The following is a 22,381-nucleotide window of genomic DNA, read 5'->3' as shown; positions in this document are numbered from 1 at the left end:
CTCCTGCGGAGGCCGCAGAGGAGCGATAAGAGGGTATCGTACGGTGTCTTGAACAGCGGTGACGCTCCTCGCGGGCGATCCGCCCTGGGAACTCCAGGCAGAGGTGCTCGTAGAGGTGTACCGCTTCCGGGCCGAGGCGAGAGACCGCGGCGACCGTCCAGGGTCGGCGGATCAGGGCTCTAGGGCAAGCCCTGATAGCCCGATGGGAGGAAGATCTGGGGTCCCCACAGTGGAGGCGGTACGTCCCCACTTGTGTTGCTGGGTCAAAAGAAAACGAGGCACGCTCTCGTTTAGGTTGACGCAGGTACTTACCGGTCACGGCTGCTTCGGTAAGTACCTGCACAAGATAGCACGGCGTCTTCTTCTTGCCACGAGTGTGGTGCGCCAATCGACACGGCGCAACACACCCTGACGGAGTGTGCCGCGTGGGGGCCCCAGAGGCTTACTCTGGCGACAGTTGTCGGCGGAGACCTCTCCTTGCCGAGCATCATCAACGCTACGCTCGGAAGCGATGAGTGCTGGTCGGAAATGGTTTCCTTCTGTAAAAATGTAATGTCGCAGAAAGAGGCCGCGGAGCGGGAGCGGGAAGAGACCGCCGCTGCAAACCTGCTCCGCCGAAGAAGACTGGTGAGAAGAATGAGGAGCTATGCGCACTTTCTTCCTCCGCCGCAATAGGCGTCGCCGGGACTAGGGGGTTCTCAGTACCCTGGTAATCCCCCTAGAGAATGGAGGCCTGCATATGCAGGCCGCCCGTCAGAGCGTCGCGTTAGCATGCGCAAGCGATCCCGTGGCGCTCCTCGTTATGACGGAAAGGGTACCGCTGGTTTTTCAGTGGGTATTCGTTGTTCGGGGTGCACTCGGCGCCTCGGACATCGGCGAGCCCCACATACCCCAAAGTTGTGTTAGAGATTTATAGGTAGGTACATATCTATAATTTTTTTTTTCAAAATAACGCTGTCATTACACGCCTCATACTACTTTGATTGATAAACTTCCCCAAAAGATATTGGGAACATCTTATTTCATGTATTTCAAAGTCATTTCTAGTTTGAATGAATGAGACCAAACTAATCAAATCAATATTTTGATTATATAGCAGGTCATTACTTATAATCGTATCATAAACCTTTATCACTTTCTTAATTAGTACGTATATGAATTCAAGTTGAAAAACATTATACATTCATCTATGAAAATTAAAAAAGACAATAAAAAGTGCTTTAAAAACATAATTAGTACAACATAAAACATCATTAACAAAATATAATTGACCAAATTAGAAAGACAATTACAATACAAAAATATACACACACAAACACGCGGCCATGTTACGCGTTATAGATAATAAGTGACCTGTGAACCATTCGGGATGTCCATTCAGTCGACGAACATTTGAGTGATTGTGACCGTGTCTCCAGAAAATGATCACTATGATCCCGATTCTGTTGCTTTGTTCGTTATTTGTGTTCAGTTATGGCGAAGGTATTTATATTAAGATATTTGTACATCGATGTATTATCATGGAATCAACTTAATTGTGTGTGCTTATATAGGTTAAGTCATAAGTGATAAAGGAATTTGCAAACGTAATCTTAACCAATGAAACGGCACTATAGTGCAAGTTAAAGTGTATTCAAAATATAATTCAATAAAATATTTGCTAATGAAAATATGAAGGAAGATACCCCGTAATTTATTTATTCTCTTAATCGTGTTAATAAATTTGTCACTTTCAAGACGATACATACATACGAATAATAAATTCCTAAAAAAGAATGATAAATTAGTTCGATAAAATTTCCTTTAAATGTATGTAAAAATTTGTAATATAAATTAATTATTACGATGTATTTATTTATTAGCAGTAAAATATAATCTTAAGGTTATAAGAAAACATTTAAAGTATACCAGTGAAGTTCCTGCAACCTTTTAACATAAATTTAATCAATCATCACTCTTTTCCCTTGAGCTATCCAAGTTCCACTGTGTACATGAATTGTATTAACAATACAAAGAGAAAGCATAAATATCATATATTTAATTCAAAACAAAATATATTTCCAGAATACGCTTCAACAACAGAATCGCAACTAGCAAAAGGAGAAGAGAAAATGAGTGAATATATCCTAGAAGTTCTAGAGCATTTTAAGAAACCCAACCCCGTGGGAATTCCGGGGGCAAAAGTGCCAGATCCATACAATGTCCCAGACATGAAACAGTCTATATCTCTTGGAACACTATACTTCAAAAATACAGCTGTTTACGGTATCAGCAAGTTTCGCATTCTATATGTCAATGCTGAAATCAGAGCTATGGAGGTAAGCAATGAGAAGAAATCTACTTAAAACTCTGTCTGGTTTATATATCTAGACTGTGTCAAGACCAGTGGCTCTAGATGTATGTGAGCACTATGAAATGAAAAAACAGCAGTATTTTTGTATTGTTGTGTTCCTGTTTGAAGGGTGAGTGAGCCAGTGTAATTACAGGCACAAGGGGACATAACATCTTACTTCCCAAGGTTGGTGGAGCATTGGCGATGTAAACGATATTAACATTTTTACAATGTCAATGTCTATGGGCCACACGATTATTAGTGGTCACCAACGCTCGTCTGGTTGCTCGTCCGCTATACGTATACTATAAATAAAAATGTATCATATAAGGGAATGAATTTTTTGTATTCATTAAATAAAAATAATGGAATAAAAATAGTTCCAATAACTTTTTTTTTTAGAAAATTAATACTTCTAATGAAGTAAATAGATAAATTCGTTGTATAGAAATTCGTTAATTTTCACTAGGAATCGTGGAAGTTTTCTTAGTCTTTATTTTTATACGCGGAATTATAAATCAAAAAGATGCATAGCGAGGGCAGATTTCCCATACTCCAATATCTGATATCGGACGTCGGATTTCGACAACAACAAACAAGCCACAAGGCCTTAAAATGATATATCTCGTAGACAGCTTACTCAATCTTCAAACCGGATCATAGCAACACAAAACATTTTTGTTTGGCGGTAAAATATAATTGATGTGGGTAGTATCTACAGCCAGTAACGATAATTAACTTAGTATTACAAAAAAAAGTAAATTGCCGTTGAATATTAAGTCACTGTTTACACCTAAGATGCTTGAATTTCGTCAAAAAATGTTTTAATTCCAAGCGTAATTAAGAATAATATTTACTTCTCGTAAACGAATGACTAGTCATATAAAATAAAATAAAAACTTTTGCTCTTATTATCTTCTTCCTACATCTTACACGTCAAACGACTTGTTTTCTTGTATTTATTCGTATATTCTGCATTTTGAAAATGCCTAAACTTAATATGCTATTTATTTCATAAGGATTAATACTGTGTTTCAATTATATTAAAACCTAAGTTATCGTTTATCTTTATACCGTTTTCCCATTTGTTATTACACATTATTGGTGTATCACTTTTAATGACATGATTATAAAAATTATATCATATGAACTTATTAATAAACATTAGAAACAACATTAGAATGTGTTGTACATTAAAACGTTTCGATGAAAATAACTGACTTCTGTTTTTATAATCTAAAAATTACGTTTTTATATTTTTAATGTAATAATAATTATCTGCCTTACTTATAAACTTTGCTTAGCAGCTATTTAGTTACACAATTATTTATCTCTTTCTATCATTAATAAGTTGACAATCGAAAGAAGGAGACACATTATTGTTTAACTAATTACTCGATAAAAAACTTTTATAAGTTATGCCGTAATATATTAACATTAACAATTCCAATTGCAGGTCCACGCTTCATTGGTTATAGACAAGCTTCAAGCTAGAGGAGACTACACTATGTCGACTTGGCTTAATAGAGTTCAAGGACCTTTCACAGTAGATATAACAGGCATCAAGATTATAGCTAAAGCAAATTTAGGTGTAGAACGTGACGGGAAATTAAGAGCGCAAGATATTGCAATAGATATCGCTTTCAGCACAATAGCAATGAATTTTGAAAATGCTGGTTTCTTTGGCGGTATGTTACAAGGTGTGGTGAATTCGATCGGAACTTTCTTATTCGACTCTATAAAACCATACATACTTAAAGAGGCTTATACCAAAGCAAGGGAAGAAATAAATAAGAAACTTGACGAAGTAGCAGGTGATATGCAATTCCCCAATTCAATATCACCTCTAGATATGGTCATCGCTGATGTTAGGAAAAAAGTTAGGGATATGCAAATGGATCCTTATCAAATTAATGACTACAACACGACCGCTAGTGTGTTCACGGTATCTCTGTCTAACACATGGGTTACGGGTATATCTTCATTTCAAAGAGTGGGCAATATAACTTTGAAAATGGAAAACAACACAGTTATCGCGGACTTCGAAATCGGTACTCAGAAAGTTCAAGGAACAACGCAGTGGGAAATAGCTGCAATAAGCGGTTTGATATCCAGAGCGGGTAGGGCAGCATTCTCTGTAGAATATATTAGTGGGAGAGTTATTTTAGCTCAACCACTCGACACCAGGAAGAGGCCGGTGTTCAGAGATTTGGATTTAGACATTGGTAATATTCAAGTTCGATTTGACGGTGCGGGAACTTTGGACTATGTGGTCGAATTCGCTGTGAACGTTCTGCCAAATCTTTTGCGGTACCAAATAATGGACGCTTTGGAAGGTCCGATAAAGGAGAAAGTACAACAAGAATTAAATAAGATTAACGTTGAAGAAATGATTAAGCAAGAATTACCGAAGGTGGATGAGATGCAGGAATCTGGTTTTAAACTATCAGCCCTTCATGTCCAGAGCACTGTGGATGCACCTTATGATGAGGATGATTTTTTTAATTTTTAATCTGTATACATAATTATTGTAAATACATAATAAACATTTTAGCTCATATTAGAAATATTATATTTTATGCATTAATTCGTACACAAACTCGAATAAAAAAATTGTAGGTATTTAAATTATATAGTAGAATCGTGCATTTAATATACTTAATGTGATTGAAATAACATACTGATATATGTACCTATGTAATATTTAAAAACACAAAGGAACTATTAAAATTTAATTTATTTTAATATTATTCAACAATTTTTTGATTTTTTTTTAAATCAATTGTAAATATTAATACTAAATCGATACTAATGTACGTCAAACATTTAACTTATGAATTAACTTTAATTCAATTATACAATACGTTAGTAATAACAAAATAGATAAACATAAAAGAAACACAAATAGTAAAACATAACAGAACAAATTACAAATCTTAAATTATACATGTCAGATATATGTACTTATCTTTATTTATATTAAATAAATACTAATACTATACGTGTGTATGTCACTGAACATCTCCGAAGCGTTTAACCTGACTGATGACATTTGTGTGTGTTAGAATAGGTCCCTAGATATATACCAGATTGGACCCTTTAGGTGGAGCTGATATCGGATTATTTTAACAAACAAATAATATAAATAAACTCTTTATATCACCCGTACGAAGTTGAGACAAGCAGCTAGTATTGTTATATGACAATATATAATACATGATAATAAATATCTACTTTTTTCTCTATGTACGTGATTGAACATACATACGTCCTATAATTAAATTTGTTTGACGCAAATTATTGATATAAAATTCCTAACACGTGAAATTTTTGTAAGCGGCTGTGTTGGAACATTAAAAACAAGATTACGGTAAAACCGGTAGGTAACGGTGTATGTATTGAGATTCGAAGCATTAATTTCGCTACAATTGATAATTTCGATTATTTCCTTACTGATAAATGTAGTTATTTTAACTTTTTTATATTCCTTCATAACACATAAATTATAATACAAAGTTAAAATTAAAAAAAAAAACAATATCCTTTCACATTACACATATAGACCTTATAAAAATATAATATTAAAAAAAAAATAACGAAATGACTTCGTTTAAGACTTGCTTCACATTCTAAGCGTCAAGAACATTAAAAAAACATCTTTAAAGATCTAAACAAAAACAATCGAAACAGGATTTACCTGTGGACTTGGAGTCTTGCAATGGAAAGTGGAGGGCTAACCGAAGACTGCAAACTTACGAACATATAGCGTTCACGGGCGGCGCACGACGCACGCTCGCGCGGTTCATTAAAAATTAAATATTTCTTTCGTTTTTGAATTGCGAATTTAAAAGGACGTGTATTTTAATATATAGTTTTATTAAATAAAAATGGAGAAATATCAATTATTGATCTTCTTATTCATCGCTGTGGTTGCGCCGACATCTTCAAATTCAAGTAAGTGATTGAATCTTAGAAGAAAGTAGACAGACGAGTAGTCTATTTCCTGTAAATACTTCAAAGCTTATGTTACTTTTACTAATCTTTCTATCGAATAAATATTGCACTGTAAATATGAGTAGTAACAGATTCATTAATTAAATAAAATAACTTTTATAGTCCGTAAAATAAAAAAAACAAGTATACACATACTAAAACATCGCCGTAATTTCAGAACAACGATGGATGTGTGATCTTATACATTAAAAGGGCTTAAAAGTTTTATACAAGGTTTTGTAATATTTACTTTTTAATTATCGCTTACAGTATCATTAAATAAAAATAAAATTTTGATTAGCGCATACTTTTTCTATGCATTAATTTAAAAAAAAAAACAATTATTAAACGATAAGTTTGATTTCAGAATACTTAATATATTTGTGAACAGTATTCCGCAGTTATAAAATAACTATTATTACTAGAAATATTAGACAAAAGATATTTTTTTATTATTTATTAAAGCGTTTCTCATTAGTCAAATATCTTACTAAATTATATAATTTATTAATAATTATAAAACACTTATCAAAAATAGAAATAAAACTAACAAAGTATATGTGAGAAGTGTAAGTGCATTGACCTGACAGGTCTTTGATGCAGTTTTTACTTTTCGTAGACACTTCTTCCATCGCGGGAAGTGTCAGTATATTCCAGGATATCAATATATTCTTAATAATTTCGTGTTTCGTGCGTGTTACCGCATTCCGTCTGTAAGATTAAGGTAATCAAGTTTAAATAATATTTTTCTTTTAATTTCCGTTAGCATTTATATGTTTTTTTTTTCATTAAAACCACTTAACAGCCTCTAAAAGTTCCACTTCTGGGTTAAGGCCACCTCTCTTTTGAAAAGGACAGATGGAGTTTATTCCACCACGCTGCTCCAATTCGGGTTGGTGTAGCAGATTGTTATACGACAAATGCAAGTTTCATCACGATGTTTCTCTCCAATCCCGAAACTAATTATAAACAAAAAAAAGCACATAAAAATTCAGTGCTGCTTAATCACTTGTTCTAAACTTGTGTTAACTGGGCCATGTCTGCATTTTTTAATATTAGAAAAAAAAAACTTATAAATATAAAATCGTCCAATATAATTACATAAGACGTCACTGAAAAATAAAATTAAAACCGCATTCCTAACAGTTATCAATAAAGTAATAAAAATCTATATCTCTCGTCCCATTAGTAACTTCTGGTTCCAACCATTTAATAAATAAATTATTTCGAATACAAAATTAATTATTACAACATATGTATATATATTTTTAAAGGCTATAATTTATATTCGTATTCGACTAAATTTTATTTTCTTTCAATATAGTTTTTCTCACTAATAACTATATTTAATGCTGCGTAACACATAATTTCCATATGAATAAATAACATAATAGCTCTTCAAAGCTTCATCTTTAAATTTAATGATAAAGGCTATGCTATGTATTAACTGAATGAAGTAAAACAAATTACTTAGAACTAATAATTCATTTTGTGATTCAATGGGCGATTTTCTGGTTAATTATTCATATTTAAAGCAGCCTTATTATAAGGAAGATTCAAACATGGATAGGCTGTTAAGCTATTACATACATACATTTATATAGAAAGTATTAAAAAAAAAAACATATTATATGTGGTGGTAGAGTTTTGAGCAAGCACGTCTGATTAGGTATCATCCACTTATCAAATATTCTATCTCTAAACTGCAATACTTAGATTTATTGCACTCCGGTTTGAATGGTGAGTGAGCCAGTGTAACTACAGGCACAAAGGACATAACATCTTCGTTCCCAAGGCATACATTCGCGATGTAAGGGATGGTTAATATAAGATATATTAATACAGTGCCGGTGTATATGTGCGGTGATGACCATTTACCATCGAGCACCCATATAGCTATTTGACAACATCTCTGGGTTATTTCAAAATAATATTTTCCTTGTAGGTATTTAACACTTGAATCTTAATTCCAAGCAAATGTGAAAGTCATAACTGACGTCGCAAATTTTGACACTTTCTTTGGCTTACAATTTATACGTAAAAAGTGTTTATATTATTTTACATCTCAATTTTTTTATAATATTATATGAAAGAGTTGATTTATATATTATAAAAAATACGTGTTCTTGCTTTCGCAAAGACAATTTAATAATAAAAAAAAACTATCATAAGTCAGACCTAATATTTCAAATGTGAAACTAGATGTTTGTCCGCATGTAAGCTCTTCATTGCTTCCTATAAAAGACTGCAGTCACGACAGTGCATAACATCTAGAAAAAGCCTATAAATGCTTCAATAAGAATAGATGTTAGCAGTTACGTACATAATATAAAGTAATTGACTTGAACGTTATATCGTTATATAAATTTAGTATTAACGTTTTTTTTTTAAATAAAATTATATTATTTTTAAGATAATTCCTTTATCGCATTTAAATTGCAATTAAATACGTATATTAATCATAAAATAGCAGCAGTTATACTTAGCAATTAATTGAGGAAAAAGGAAAAACTTTGACTCATAATACACTTCCTCGTAACTTTAGATGGAAAGTTTTCAAGAAATAAAATTAAACTAATATATTTTTGAACGTTTCTTGAATGAGAAATATTTATATTATGTAATAAATAATTCTTGAGTTTAGAATAAAAAATTACAGATAATTAAATTTTGGGGTCAACCCGTTTTTTTTTTCAAACTTGAATGACATGAACATAAAAGCATAAAAACTTGTAAATAAAAAAATCTAAAGTTATTGTTTAAACAGCCTTGAAATATCAATGAACATAATACAAAATTAGTGGAAAATGTCTATAATACTTAAATATATAAAGGATATTACATACAATTTTCTTACACGTTTGTAGAAACACGTAATACTAGACTCGTACTCGCTTTAATATCCATTATATAATACATTTAAACACAACATAACATAACTTTTCACTTCATAGAAATATAACTATTATAATAATGGGTATAAGAATTAAAATTATCTGTAAAACGTATGTAATTTGTTGTAAGAAAAACTTGGAGATATGTAAAGGGAAGCAAGTTGTGTAACACTGGATGTCATCCTGTAATACATTTAGATTGTCATACTTTTACGCTTTCACGTTTTAACTACTCAACCAATCTTAAAATTTTGTTTGCACACAGTCAGAAGTTCAGAAAAGGTATATTCCCCCTCAAGCGTGAGTAGCCAAGCCAAGCTAGCATTCAATGTTTCTAATCTCTACAGACTTGTCCAAGCCTTTGGTGTATCTTTCTATTATTTGATTGAGTTCGGTAGTTCGACGTATATATTTTTATAGTAAATACAATACTCGAGATAAATAACTCATTGTTATTTGTAATAAAATTAAGTAAAACTAATTATGGTTTTTTTGTAACAATGAATGTAATTCAAATGGCGTTAAGGTTGCACGGTAAGGTAAATCAAGTATGACTGAATGATTTTAAAATGAAGTAAATTAACAAGATTACATACTCGTATTATATGTATTGTATATATATATAGTGAGTACTTATAAAAAATGAAGCAAAATAATATTATAAATGAAATATGTATAAAACTTTATTTATATTTTGGCATAAATTTACTTGTAAGGATCGTCACACATCTCATGACGGAATTGATAGAGCCGTTTTAAAACACATTAACATTCTAGACGCATAATAAAATATAATAAATGTAATTTGTCTTAATGTCCATAGAGATATGAACCCAATTATAATTATAGAGATATAATTTTCCTTAAGTGCATATAGTCATCACAAATTATAAGTTTTTGTTCGAAGTTTGTTATTATTCATGCAATCTCTTGACGAAGTTATCAAGAGCTGTTAAGTAACAGTCCTCTGGACTTCATCGTGTTCTTTCACGCATATTCAATACATAGTAATTTAACTCTTAAAAGGGTCAAACGGCGCAACTGGAATTAGTCTCAGTTGACTCGTTACGCTTTTATACTTATGTTGTAATTATTATGTCTGTTTATGAGTTAACATGCGCTTGAATGCATAAAGTTAGGGTCGTTATAATGTTGCTTGTTTATATGTAATAACAGATTTTAAACAAGGATTTTTCTTTAAAGCATAGAAAAATTGCATACCCATAAAGTACCAATAAATAAAAAAGGTAGGGTAGTATTATTTTTAAAAAAATGCAGTGTAGTATAAACCACACTTTTTCATATATATATATATTTCATTTGTAAATAATCGATTTTTAAGAATTAAAAAAAAAAAACAAAATACACACTACAAATTCATAGCAAAAACACGCTGTCTAAAAGATTGTCCTCTGGCATTGTAAGACGCTGGGCACTATTGCCTCTACACCACTAGACTCAAGACTTTTTTTTAAATTTTTCTTGAATATAATAATTTGTGCTTATCTATTACATAGTAATTCAACTCTAAAAGGGTCAAACGGCGCAACTGGAATTAGTCTCAGTTGACTCGTTACGCTTTTATACTATAGTTGTAATTATTATGTCTGTTCATGAGTTAACATGCGCTTGCAAAAAAAAACAAAATACACACTAGAAATTCATAGCAAAAACACGCTGTCTAAAAGATTGTCCTCTGGTATTGTACCCAAGACGCTGGGCACTATTGCATCTGCACCACTAGACTCAAGACTTTATTTTTTATTTTTCTTGAATATAATAATTTGTGCTTATCTATTGCCTTGGAGTTGAAGAGCATTGTGGGATATGATTTGCGCAAGTTTTATTTTGATAATGATTTAAGTTCAGACACACACTAAACCCTCCTTATTTACAAAATAAAAGTGCTGTCAATAGACAATGCAGCGCTCTGAGTTTGAGCAAATCATATAGAAATTTTATTCGCCGTCTCCTTAGCTATCTGTTTATTGTCGAATGAAATTTTCATTTCACCTATTTTATAGAAAAACTACTAAATAGCATATTACCGTCTTTGATATTTACAAATAAACAAGGCTTAGAAGGCAAAGCTCAGCTTTGATTTTCATAAATCCTAATATTACATAACAATCACATGATACAAATATTCTCCAGCGTTATAATATGTAAAATAAATAAAATGGATGTTTTCCTTTTATGCAAACAGAATTGAGAACATGACAATGCATCTGGCGTCCTCTACATAAAAATATATACTTGAAAAAATTAAATACACATTTTGCTAAGGTCGTACAGGACGAAGCTTAACTATTTATATTTCAATCATTATAATAAATCTTTTCAACGCTTTCAAGCTGAGTACTTTATTACACACATCACTCTCCGCAACAAGGATGTGACTGGAATTAATAAGTATACCTACATTCTAAAATCTTATACATATTTTCCTGATAGCAAGTTTAATTTAGATATTATGTTAAATTGTAAGATAAGTCTATACTGTTAGATTTATGACTTCATTTTATTTACATATTTTTTTTATTTTTGAGAAAAACAGCATTTAAGGTATATTATGTGTATTAATATTTTAAGATAAGAAAATGTATACTGTTGGACTTGTTTGTGACTTCATTTAAATATCTATATATATTTTTTACTTCATGTTTTACCGAAGGTCGAAAGTCCGAACGAGAATGAGGCTTAACTTCTGACTTCATTTTATAATTCCAACAAAATATTCAATATTAATTCTTTTTTTAAGAAGTTAATATACGACGAACGTACAAGTACGTTTAAACTATTTGAAATTCTATAGAGACATTACTGTTCTTCAATATCACACAAAGATCTTAACAGTAAACAATTCGATATTTAAATTAGGTCAATACTGAGAGACACACATCAGCTCAGTTAATTACCGGTCAGTAAACGGTATTATTGCGATCAGCTCGAGTTTCGCGGACAAGGTTGCATTAAGCGGTCATCGAACTCTACCAGCTGACCATCACCATTCAATAACTCGATATAGTCAATCGACAGGATTTTATTACAATGTTTATTGTAACACTTCCCACTGTCCCCTTTTTTCATAGAATTGTGATTTTTATTTATTCATAATTTTATGATTGAAATTCATTTGTACAGACAGATAAATATTATGAGCCATGAAGTTTAAAACCCTTTTAGAGTTATCATGCCTCAAGAAGTAAAAATAGAACAGCTTATAAATAAAATTAAATATATTATACTTCAGTCATATATAAATTTATACAATGTTTTTTATTATTTAATTAAGCAATATAAATTCGAGTCACGGTAAAATAGAATTTTAAAAAAGTAGCTCGCGAGACGTTTTTAAAAAACTATTCAAATTAAGGCTATTTTGAAGAAGATGAAAGTTAAAATTACATAATACATAATTATGAATAAAGCTTACGAAATTATAAATAATTAAATATAAATCTCTTTTAAAATGCAAATCATGTACAGATAAAAAGATTATACAGTTTAATTTAATTCTTTTGTTATTTGAGTTTGTAGTCAATACGTTATTTTCTTAATAAAATAAATACTAATCAACAATTTCTAACTATTAAAATAACCAATTTTTAAGTATAATACCTCTAAATGAGAGATGAATCATCTTAAATTCAGCAGTATTATATACTGCTCTATAGTAGGGCTTTTTGCAAGCCTGTCTGGGTAAGTACCAACCATTCATCAGATATTCTACCGCTAAACAGAAATAAATAGTATTTTTGCGTTCCGATTTGAAAGATGAGTGAGTGAGCCAGTGTAAATACATGCACAAGGGACATAACAACTTCGTTTCTAAGGCTGGTGGTGTATTGGCGATGTAAGAAATGGGTAATATGACATCGTCAAAGTCTATGGGCGATGGAGAACACTTAACATCAGGTGACCTAAAAGACACGTCCGCCTACCTATACCATAAAAAATACGATATTTTCTCAATTTCTTACCGTAGCATAGAATAATGTATATTATAATATTGACATGTATCCCTTTTCCCTGGATTTACACAGTATATATACCTAATAATTATGCTGAATATCGTATTCGTAATTACCGAATACTACGCCTACCTTTTTTTTTAAAAAAAAAAGTTTTTAAACCAGATTATGCCTGCCTTGCTTTTTTTTTTATGCACAAGGGACATAACAACTTCGTTTCTAAGGCTGGTGGTGTATTGGCGATGTAAGAAATGGGTAATATGACATCGTCAAAGTCTATGGGCGACGGAGAACACTTAACATCAGGTGACCTAAATGACACGTCCGCCTACCTATATCATAAAAAATACGATATTTTCTCAATTTCTTACCGTAGCATAGAATAATGTATATTATAATATTGACATGTATCCCTTTTCCCTGGATTTACACAGTATATATACCTAATAATTATGCTGAATATCATATTCGTAATTACCGAATACTACGCCTACCTTTTTTAAAAAAAAAAAAGTTTTTAAACCAGATTATGCCTGCCTTGCTCTTTTTTTTACTATTAACAGGCCAGCGTTTGACCGTTGACTTGCCTGATGTTAAGCATCGACACGGTCTAAGATGTAGCACGCTTGCCTATAAGAAACCTGTTTACTCTGGATTTGAAGATACCAACATTGTACCTATCGGGAAATACGGACTCAGGCAAAGCATTCCAAGGTTTCGCAGTGCGAATGATGAATGTAGACTCAAAAGCACTTCGTACGTAGGCGGGGAATTTCCATTGTGTACCTATGGCGCTTTGGTCGCGTTTGCCTGGCCGTTCGATAGTAAAAATGGGCTGGAGGAATCAATTCATGTAATTCCTGAGCACATTCTCCGAAATGTATCCGATAGAAGACTGAGAGTGATGCAACCACACGTTGATGTTTCAGACTTTAGAGCCTAGACTCGACCAATGCGTCGTCTCCTATCAACTTTCTGGCACGCCTCTCAATCAACTCTAGAGCCTGAAGGTGGTTCTTGGCAGAGCCATCCCAAAGGTGAGAGCTGTACTCCATACATGACCTCACTTGTGCTTTATATAAGTTGAGCAGTTGTTCTGGAGTAAAGTAACATCTCACTTTGAAGAGAATAACAAGTTTTCGAGCGGCTACTTGGGCTTTAGGCTCAATAAAAGAGCCGAAATTTAGAGTCGACGTGAGAGTAATGCCAAGAAGGTCAAGATGTTTAGTTATAGGTACAGATACATTTCGGAAGGAGGGAGGTAGCTGGAATTCCCTCTTTTTGGCGGAAAGCAAACACGCCTGCGTCTTAGATGCATTGAATTTGACCAGATTGGCATCGCCCCAATCGGACACTGCCTTAAGGGTCACGCTCAGGCGCTCTACCATGGCCTCTCTCTGAGCCTGGATTCGGGCCTCACTAGCACGCGCGTTGGACTTGTAGCTCTCGACAACTGTGCAATCATCTGCGTACCCATGGATACCGGGCATCAGCAGATCATTAATGTGCAGCAGAAATAGTGTCACCGAGAGCACTGACCCCTGGGGAACAACGGCATTTATAGCCATTTGATCCGACGAGTGGCCATCAACCACTACTCATAACGATCAATTCCTGAGGAAGTCAGAAATCCACGCACATAGGCTAGCAGGCAGGTCTTATGCAGGAAGCTTGCTGATAAGGCCATCATGCCAAACCCTATCAAAGGCCTTCGAGATATCCAAAGAAACAGCAAGTGCCTCCCCGTGTTTCTCGATGGCCTCACTCCAGATGTGTGTGACGTACACCAGAAGATCACCAGTGGACCGGTTTCGGCGAAACCCGTACTGTCGGTCACTGAGAATGTCATTGGCTTCCAGGTACATCAGGAGCCTAGTATTTAGGATACGTTCCATTGTCTTGCACAAAATGGACGTAACCGAGATGGGTCTGTAATTGCTCAATATAGTGAATAAAAATAGTTAAATAGTAATTTGTAATAACTATTGTATATTGTATTGTATTGTATATTGTATTGTAGTAATAGTAATAACTAATTAATCCACGCGTATTCTATAATAAAACTAGCTTTTGATATCTTAAATATAATTACGGTTCATCACCAAAATAAAAAATTCATTTTGGTGACATGGTTGACTGAGGTCATTATGACTATGAGCCCAACATTTTTGCATTTAAACATGTACGGCCTTTCTTTTAAAAGTTATTTAGCGGGTGATTTATTAAACAATGCTGTGTCTTCTTTTTTCTAAGATCAAATCATTAAGTCAGTGTTTAACAAATAGCCGTTAAGCAATGTCTATAAGTAAGGTCAAAGTTGTAAAAAAAAATTAAAATAAGCGGATAAATACCAAGTGGCTTTGTAACTCATGTATTAGACATTGTCTCAAATATTTAAGAAAAACCTTGTTTACACACATGGCACGCTATAATCGAGAGGTTGGTTGAAAAAGAAGCATCTATTGTTCAGCATGCATCGGCCTCCATTGTTTTCACTGCACTGGTGACGACGGACACCGTTATGCCGAGCTGACTCGAATAATAAGTGCCGTAAGCGAAGAAAGCTGTTGACACCCGATTAATCACGGCTTATTATATTTTAGTTCAAATGAATTTCATTGAAAAAGTGTGCCATACATAGTTCACCTTAGTAACATAGTATTAGTAGTGTTACACGCCTAAGTCACTGAATATAAAGTTTTCTTAACTTTTTTATTTACAATTAATTTTGTTTACGAATTAAAAAATTGAAAAACAATCTATACAATTCAAAACTATATTTGTATTTATATATATCATAAATTAAAGTATGAGACAAATATTTTTGATTTCAGAAATTGTTAATAACTAGGCTGGTTTTTTAAATGTTATTTTACAAGCCTTTATATGAAAACTATACTAAAAGTAAAGTAGTCTTTAATTCGCCAATTTTAATGTCATGAGTATTCTAATAAATATAAAAAGAAAAACGTAAATCCTCTACACTTAAAAAATTTACATGTGTAAAAATCCCTTTTAAAAAATGTACAAAATATAATATGAATATAAACATATAAACAATATTTTTGTAGTTTTGTCTTCAAATACAGGTTACTTGCTTACTTAACCACGAATAAAAGAACAACAAATATAAAACATTTATTTATTTTCTTAGAAAGCTGTACAAACAATCAAATAAAATATTATAATAATCAAAATGGAGTAGATAATATTGTCGCTTTGGTCCATTCTGCCAAGAGGGCAGAAGTAATTGCACCCACAGATTACTTTTATAATTTACACATCGAAAAGAATGAAAATAGAGTGCACTATGTATTATATCTTTGAAAGAGAAATATATTTCTTAAGTTAATGTCATTTTATAAATTAAATATACATTTTTTTGCAGATGTTTTTGGGGGGCACTGTTCAAAACAGGACGACGATGTTGACGCATGCTTATTAAAAAGTTTCAACAATCTCATCGAACATCTCAAGAGTGGAGCGCCCGAACTAGACATTCAACAGGTAGATTATTATCATACAATATAACGACAATACATAACAACAATAACAGTCTGTTAATGTTCCACTGCTGGGCTAAGGCCTCCTCTCCCTTTTTTAAGGAGAAGGTTTGGAGCTTATTCCACCACCCTGCTTCAATGCGGGTTGGTATAATACACATGTGGCAGAATTTCAATAAAATTAGACACATGCAGGTTTCCTCACGATGTTTTCCTTCACCGTAAAGTACAAGATGAATTATAACCACAAATTAAGCACATGAAAATTCAGTGGTGCGTGGTCGGGTTTGAACCCACGATCATCGGTTAAGATTCACGCGTTCTAACCACTAGGCCATCTCGGCTTATACAATATAACACCAACGAAAAATTCACAATCAAATACTAATAGCAATATTTGCCCTTTAACGACATTAAGAATTGAGCTAAAATAGTATTTACTAACTGCCCGAAGCTGCTGCTGCACGTTTGAATTAACTTATAACAATCCTCTTTATGTAAATAAATAAAAATCATATTTCACGACACAATCGACCCATTACAATCCGCCGTGTATTATTTATTAAATATAAATATACACAAAAAATTAACACGTATATCAAATTCTCAACATCATTCTAGATTCTAGCCATCTACATTTATTCCTTAAATTCTTGTTGATATTCATCCTTCCGCGTTACATGTTCATACTATGTTTCAATCCAACCAAACATATATAAAAGTGATTATAGATAGATATTGATCAAAATATGTCAAATTATGTGCTTTATATATATGATTTAATATAGTCGGACTCAATAGTCATCGATGAACTGTCGATCGCTCTCGGCGGCGGCCCCGACGGCTACAAAGCAACGTTCAAAGACATCAACGCCAGCGGTGTCGACGACGTCACTATCACAAATGTCAGGTATAGAAAAATCTAATTTTTCATATAAAAGTAATAAAATACCCAATAATTAATGTTGAAATTTGAAGTTGAATAGTATAAATTCATTTATTTCCAATATCTTATAGTATTAAATGAGCAATTATTTTATATATATCTTAGCTTAAATATTTGGATAAGAATTTACTTTTTAAGTTTCGCTAATCTCGGTTGCCGAGGTACCTAGTTACTGCAAATAAATTGACACAGGAGTAGTATACAAAATAAATAAAAATACAAAGTGAATAAAAAGTCGACTTAAATTGTAGGAGAATGTATAAAATATTCCCTTCACGTCGTAACTACGTGACAAACCACACGGTGACGATATGATGCGTTGACCGATGCATCATATAACTACAAAGAAATTCTTGACTGTTTGCTGCCGCAGCCAAGAATGACCACAAACAACAACCTTACATTGTCAGAACCTTGACCTTCGAATTACCTGCTTTACCCTTTATGGTTGTTATAAATAACCAGAAAAGATACACAACCAGATATGCTATGACTAACTTAGATGATGTTTTAAATGTTTTTATTATTTTATTATAATCTATTTTTTAATAAAACATCTCATGATAAAAATAGTAAAGGAATTCCGTGTGAAAGCCTGTAACTAATAAATTCTGAGGTACAAAATAACAAAGATTTTAAGTGTCAGTAAGTTTTGTTACTATAAATTTGAGTAATACGAGTATTAAAACTATTATTATGAGCTTCAAGCTTGTTCATGTTTCTGCAACTTTACTTACGCGAATTCTAACGGTGCAAGGAAAGTTCTTATAAATTCTTTACATGAATTTGTTTTATTGTTTTATCGAATTCTATCACAATGAAAGGTTATTTTATATGTATTTGTGTAGTGTAAACGATTAGACGTGTTGCACAAATAGTTATGAAAATATTTAGCTTTTTTTTTTTTTATATGCCCCGAGATGGCAAATGACTCTACTCCACCTGATGGTAAGTGGTAGTAGAGTCCAAACGCGACGAGCTTATATTAAGCTGACACTAAGGCGTTATGTGCTTTAATGATCTGTTTTTGTTTACGTTGTTGTACAGGCTGTTGAATTTTACTAACATTTTCCTATGACTATATATTTGTTCTTAAAAATTACATATATAACTTTATATGATAACAATTCAAGTCAGATCAGCTATTTTGTAGAATGACACTCGAAATAAAATTTTGACTAAAAATTTATAACATATCTGCGATAAAGATTTGAGTCAATGAATATCGTGAAAGATTTGTAAGTCTGTGATAAAGGTGAACTGAACCAAGACATCACTTTTATTCTTTTCTTTCTCCACTATAGGTCAGATCTGGACACGTACCAGTTCCAGTTGACGCTCTCCATACCACACATCAGCACAACAGCTCGATACCGTTCCTCAGGCATTCTGTTACTCGTACGAGCTTCTGGCGGTGGAGATTACTGGGGCGAATATGGTATGGAAATATTGTCACTATCACCTGCCTTTAAATAAATAAAGAAAAAGTCCAAGATGAGTAATTTGATAAAACCTTATTTAATTTTCGTACATAGTCAAAATATAAAACCTTATTATTAAGATTCCCGAAACACAGATAGCATAAAAAAACAACTGACATGAAAGATTATTAAATTGATGATTCAAATACATTCAAGCTAGCTACCCTACAATAAAAATACTTTTAACAGCTTCGATCTGTGTGAAAAAAATATGTCACTGTTAGTTACTACGAGTATTTGCAATAATAACTTAAAATTTACTTGGTAATAGGATTTTGTGCAAGCCCTACTGGGTAGGTACCATCCACTCATCAAATATTTCAATGTCAAAACTACTGGCACAAGGGAAATACCATCTTATATCTCAATGTTGGTAATGCAATTGCCCTGTAAGGGATGGTTGATATTTCATATTGCCAATGAGATCGTTGGTGGCCCAATTCCCTGATGCGTAACCTATATTATAATAAATAAATTAATAAAAAGATTAGAAAGTTTTTCAAAAAATGTCAATTATTTCAGAAAACGTGAAAGCAAAAGTATACTTCCGCGGTGAGCCGTACGAGCGTAAGGGCAAGACTTACCTTAAGTTGAAACAGCTCAAGCTGGACTTCTCCGTCAAGGACATCAAGATGGGTGTAGAAAACTTACAAAACAGTAACTCTGTGCTACGTATGTATCAATACTGCTGACAATCAAATATCGCTTTACTTCACGCTTTTTTAATACAAACATAAAATAACAAAGCGTACATGCTTGTACACTTACTAGAAGTTTTAACAAAACTTTTTTTAATTTGCGTTACTCTATATTAATATTGTCTATGAATACAATTGTGACACATAGACAATATCTTAAACACGTCTCACTCTTTATCAAAAATACAAAGAATTGTACTTGCCTTTAATTATCAACTGAATTACGTTTTAACGTAAAAAGTTTATTGTTTAAATTTAATGTTTTTTTTTAAGTGTATATATTTTCGTTACAGAAGCAGCACTGAACCTGTTCATTAATACAAACGCTCAGGAGTTGCTGAAGGAAATGAAGCCGCAATTGAAGCGAGACCTCGCCGAAAAGATGTCAGGATTCTTAAACAGAATCCTAGAGAAAATACCTTACGACGACTGGATTGTAGACTAAATACACTACTAAATATTCAATTTATATACTATTAAAAATTTCTGATTACGAAGCAAATTTTTGAGTTACAATTGTACAAACTTTACAAATATTACATTTTTATTTTACGTAATATACGATTTTTAATAAAATCTTATAAAATAGATTAAAGTTACGATTTGTGGTATTAGGTATTAAAAGTTTATATAAGTGAACGCAATTTACAATTTTTCACAGCGTGTTAGCAATTTACATTTGCATTGTGAGAAATTAACATAATTAATTCCAATTTTTCCTTTTCAAAATGTAATTGGTTTCTTTTGTTTTCATAAACGGAGTAAAATTTTGGATTAACGTAATTAAATTATTTATTTATGACAAAGATAAAACTTGAATTTTAACATCTTCAATATCTATCTACTATTATTTGTATATTAATTTTAAGAAAAATAAAAAACCTTTAAAATACATTTATTTTATTTAAATGATATATTATGACCTTCTCACTGTTGGCAGACTTCGAGATTGAAAGTTCAAAAAAACTTCAATGGCGAATATGTCAGATTCGTCGTACAATGTAAGCACTGTGATCAAAATTAACTTCCGCTAGGTACAACTAAACTCCAGTAAGTTTAGGAACTGACAATAAGAAACAAAACCTCAAACTTAGAAGAGAAATCTCAATGTGGGTGGATTAGGTGCTTACTTATCTGGCTTTACTTACCGCTGGTACCGATTTGGTTTTGCTGTCTTATATAGTGATACCGCTTATATATTATATTGTAAAAGTCGATTATATAAAATAGAATAAATTTAACATTCTTGTTCAAAATTACAAGCAATCAATTTCGGTTAAATAGTTATTAAGAATTACTCATGTTTTTACAAACAAAGATAAAGAAATAAAAGTGACAGTTAATATTTATATTTCTTACAGAAACTTAAATGGTCAGGTTATAAACTTGTCAATTATAACCGTTTTCTGCAAGACAAAGATTTCATTGTGTCGGCTGCGTTTCGTCAAATTTGAATCGACCTTACACTGTGGAAGTACCCTACTAAGCCGCATTCATATGAGTCAATGATCTTATTTTCTTAATACCGCAGGCGTTTTTCTTAAATTGGGGGCAATTTATTCGTAAAGTGCCGGATAAATGATGCCGGATTCTTGACATAAATGTCGTAAGTGACGACTAAAGGACTTGGAAAAGGTGGCTGGCGGCTATGGAAGGCGGTGATTTCTCGCTGTCGAGCGTGAGTAATGCCATGCTGGTTGCAGATGATCTCCTTCAGCGAGAGTGTTATGTTTTCCCACGCATAAGTGCCACCGGGGAAAGGTGGGTTCCCTGTACCCCGTTAACCCCCTAGGATTGGAGGCATAGATAGGCTAACCTGTGGAGCGTAACGGTAGGATGCGCAAGCGAACCTGTGACGAATATATACGGAGTTGGTACCGTTGGTAGTGGGTAATCCGGCGGTGAGTCCCATAAACATCAAAAGGGTGGAATCAATTTTCATAATTTTTGTGACCAGTTGTTGCATGACTACAAATAAAAACATAACGACAATAAGTAAATTAAACTCTTTTTCTTATTGATTCAATGTTCAATAAACAGTTCGAATTTATCAAATATATTTTAAGCTCGTACTTAATGAGATGAATGAGTTATTTCTTAACAATTAATTTCCTTGTCGTGGAATATATCAGATTACATTAAACTATAGGTATAGATGCTAAACAGTTCGCGAAATCATAACATATTTATTTAACCGCAATTTATCGATAAATACAATCAAAATACGTCATGAGACGAAAGGAATTTTCCGAAGCAAGTATTATGATAAAGTCAGAAAAAGTTACTACAGGTAAACCCTGGGTTTTTTATATTGGGTTTACCTGTAGTAGCTTTTTCTGACTTTTCTAACAGGCTTTTTTTCATGAATTACTAATATTCCCAATATGCGCCTGGATAATTTTAATTTTAAAGAACATAGGAGAGAACATATTATAACGATTGCTTTATTTGCCGCCTTCTAAAAGTACCGGCCACATTTTCGTCGGTTGTCGTTATTGCTACACTTTCTAAGCGATACAAAAGTAGTCTGTATACCAATTAACCTTCGTATACATCAATG

The 22,381-nt window shown here is 32.6% G+C and overlaps 2 protein-coding genes across 2 annotated transcripts; both read left to right on the top strand.

Moving 5' to 3' along the window:
* Window positions 1-1,303: 1,303 nt before the first annotated feature.
* LOC126777896 (uncharacterized) lies at window positions 1,304-4,892 on the top strand. Its single transcript, XM_050501199.1, has 3 exons — window positions 1,304-1,482; window positions 2,065-2,318; window positions 3,789-4,892. The coding sequence occupies exons 1-3, from the start codon at window positions 1,422-1,424 to the stop codon at window positions 4,842-4,844; spliced, it is 1,371 nt and encodes a 456-aa protein (XP_050357156.1). The 5' UTR covers window positions 1,304-1,421; the 3' UTR covers window positions 4,845-4,892.
* Window positions 4,893-6,080: 1,188 nt separating this feature from the next.
* On the top strand, window positions 6,081-20,612 carry LOC126775605 (protein takeout). Its single transcript, XM_050497654.1, has 6 exons — window positions 6,081-6,286; window positions 16,582-16,700; window positions 17,485-17,606; window positions 18,947-19,080; window positions 19,646-19,795; window positions 20,115-20,612. The coding sequence occupies exons 1-6, from the start codon at window positions 6,220-6,222 to the stop codon at window positions 20,264-20,266; spliced, it is 744 nt and encodes a 247-aa protein (XP_050353611.1). The 5' UTR covers window positions 6,081-6,219; the 3' UTR covers window positions 20,267-20,612.
* Window positions 20,613-22,381: the final 1,769 nt, after the last annotated feature.

The sequence above is a fragment of the Nymphalis io genome, chromosome 2 (assembly GCF_905147045.1).
Source record: "Nymphalis io chromosome 2, ilAglIoxx1.1, whole genome shotgun sequence".
Classification (NCBI taxonomy): Eukaryota; Metazoa; Arthropoda; class Insecta; order Lepidoptera; family Nymphalidae; genus Nymphalis; species Nymphalis io.
Note: the sequence above shows the minus strand (reverse complement) of the source record. Positions and strands in the feature narration are given on the sequence as shown.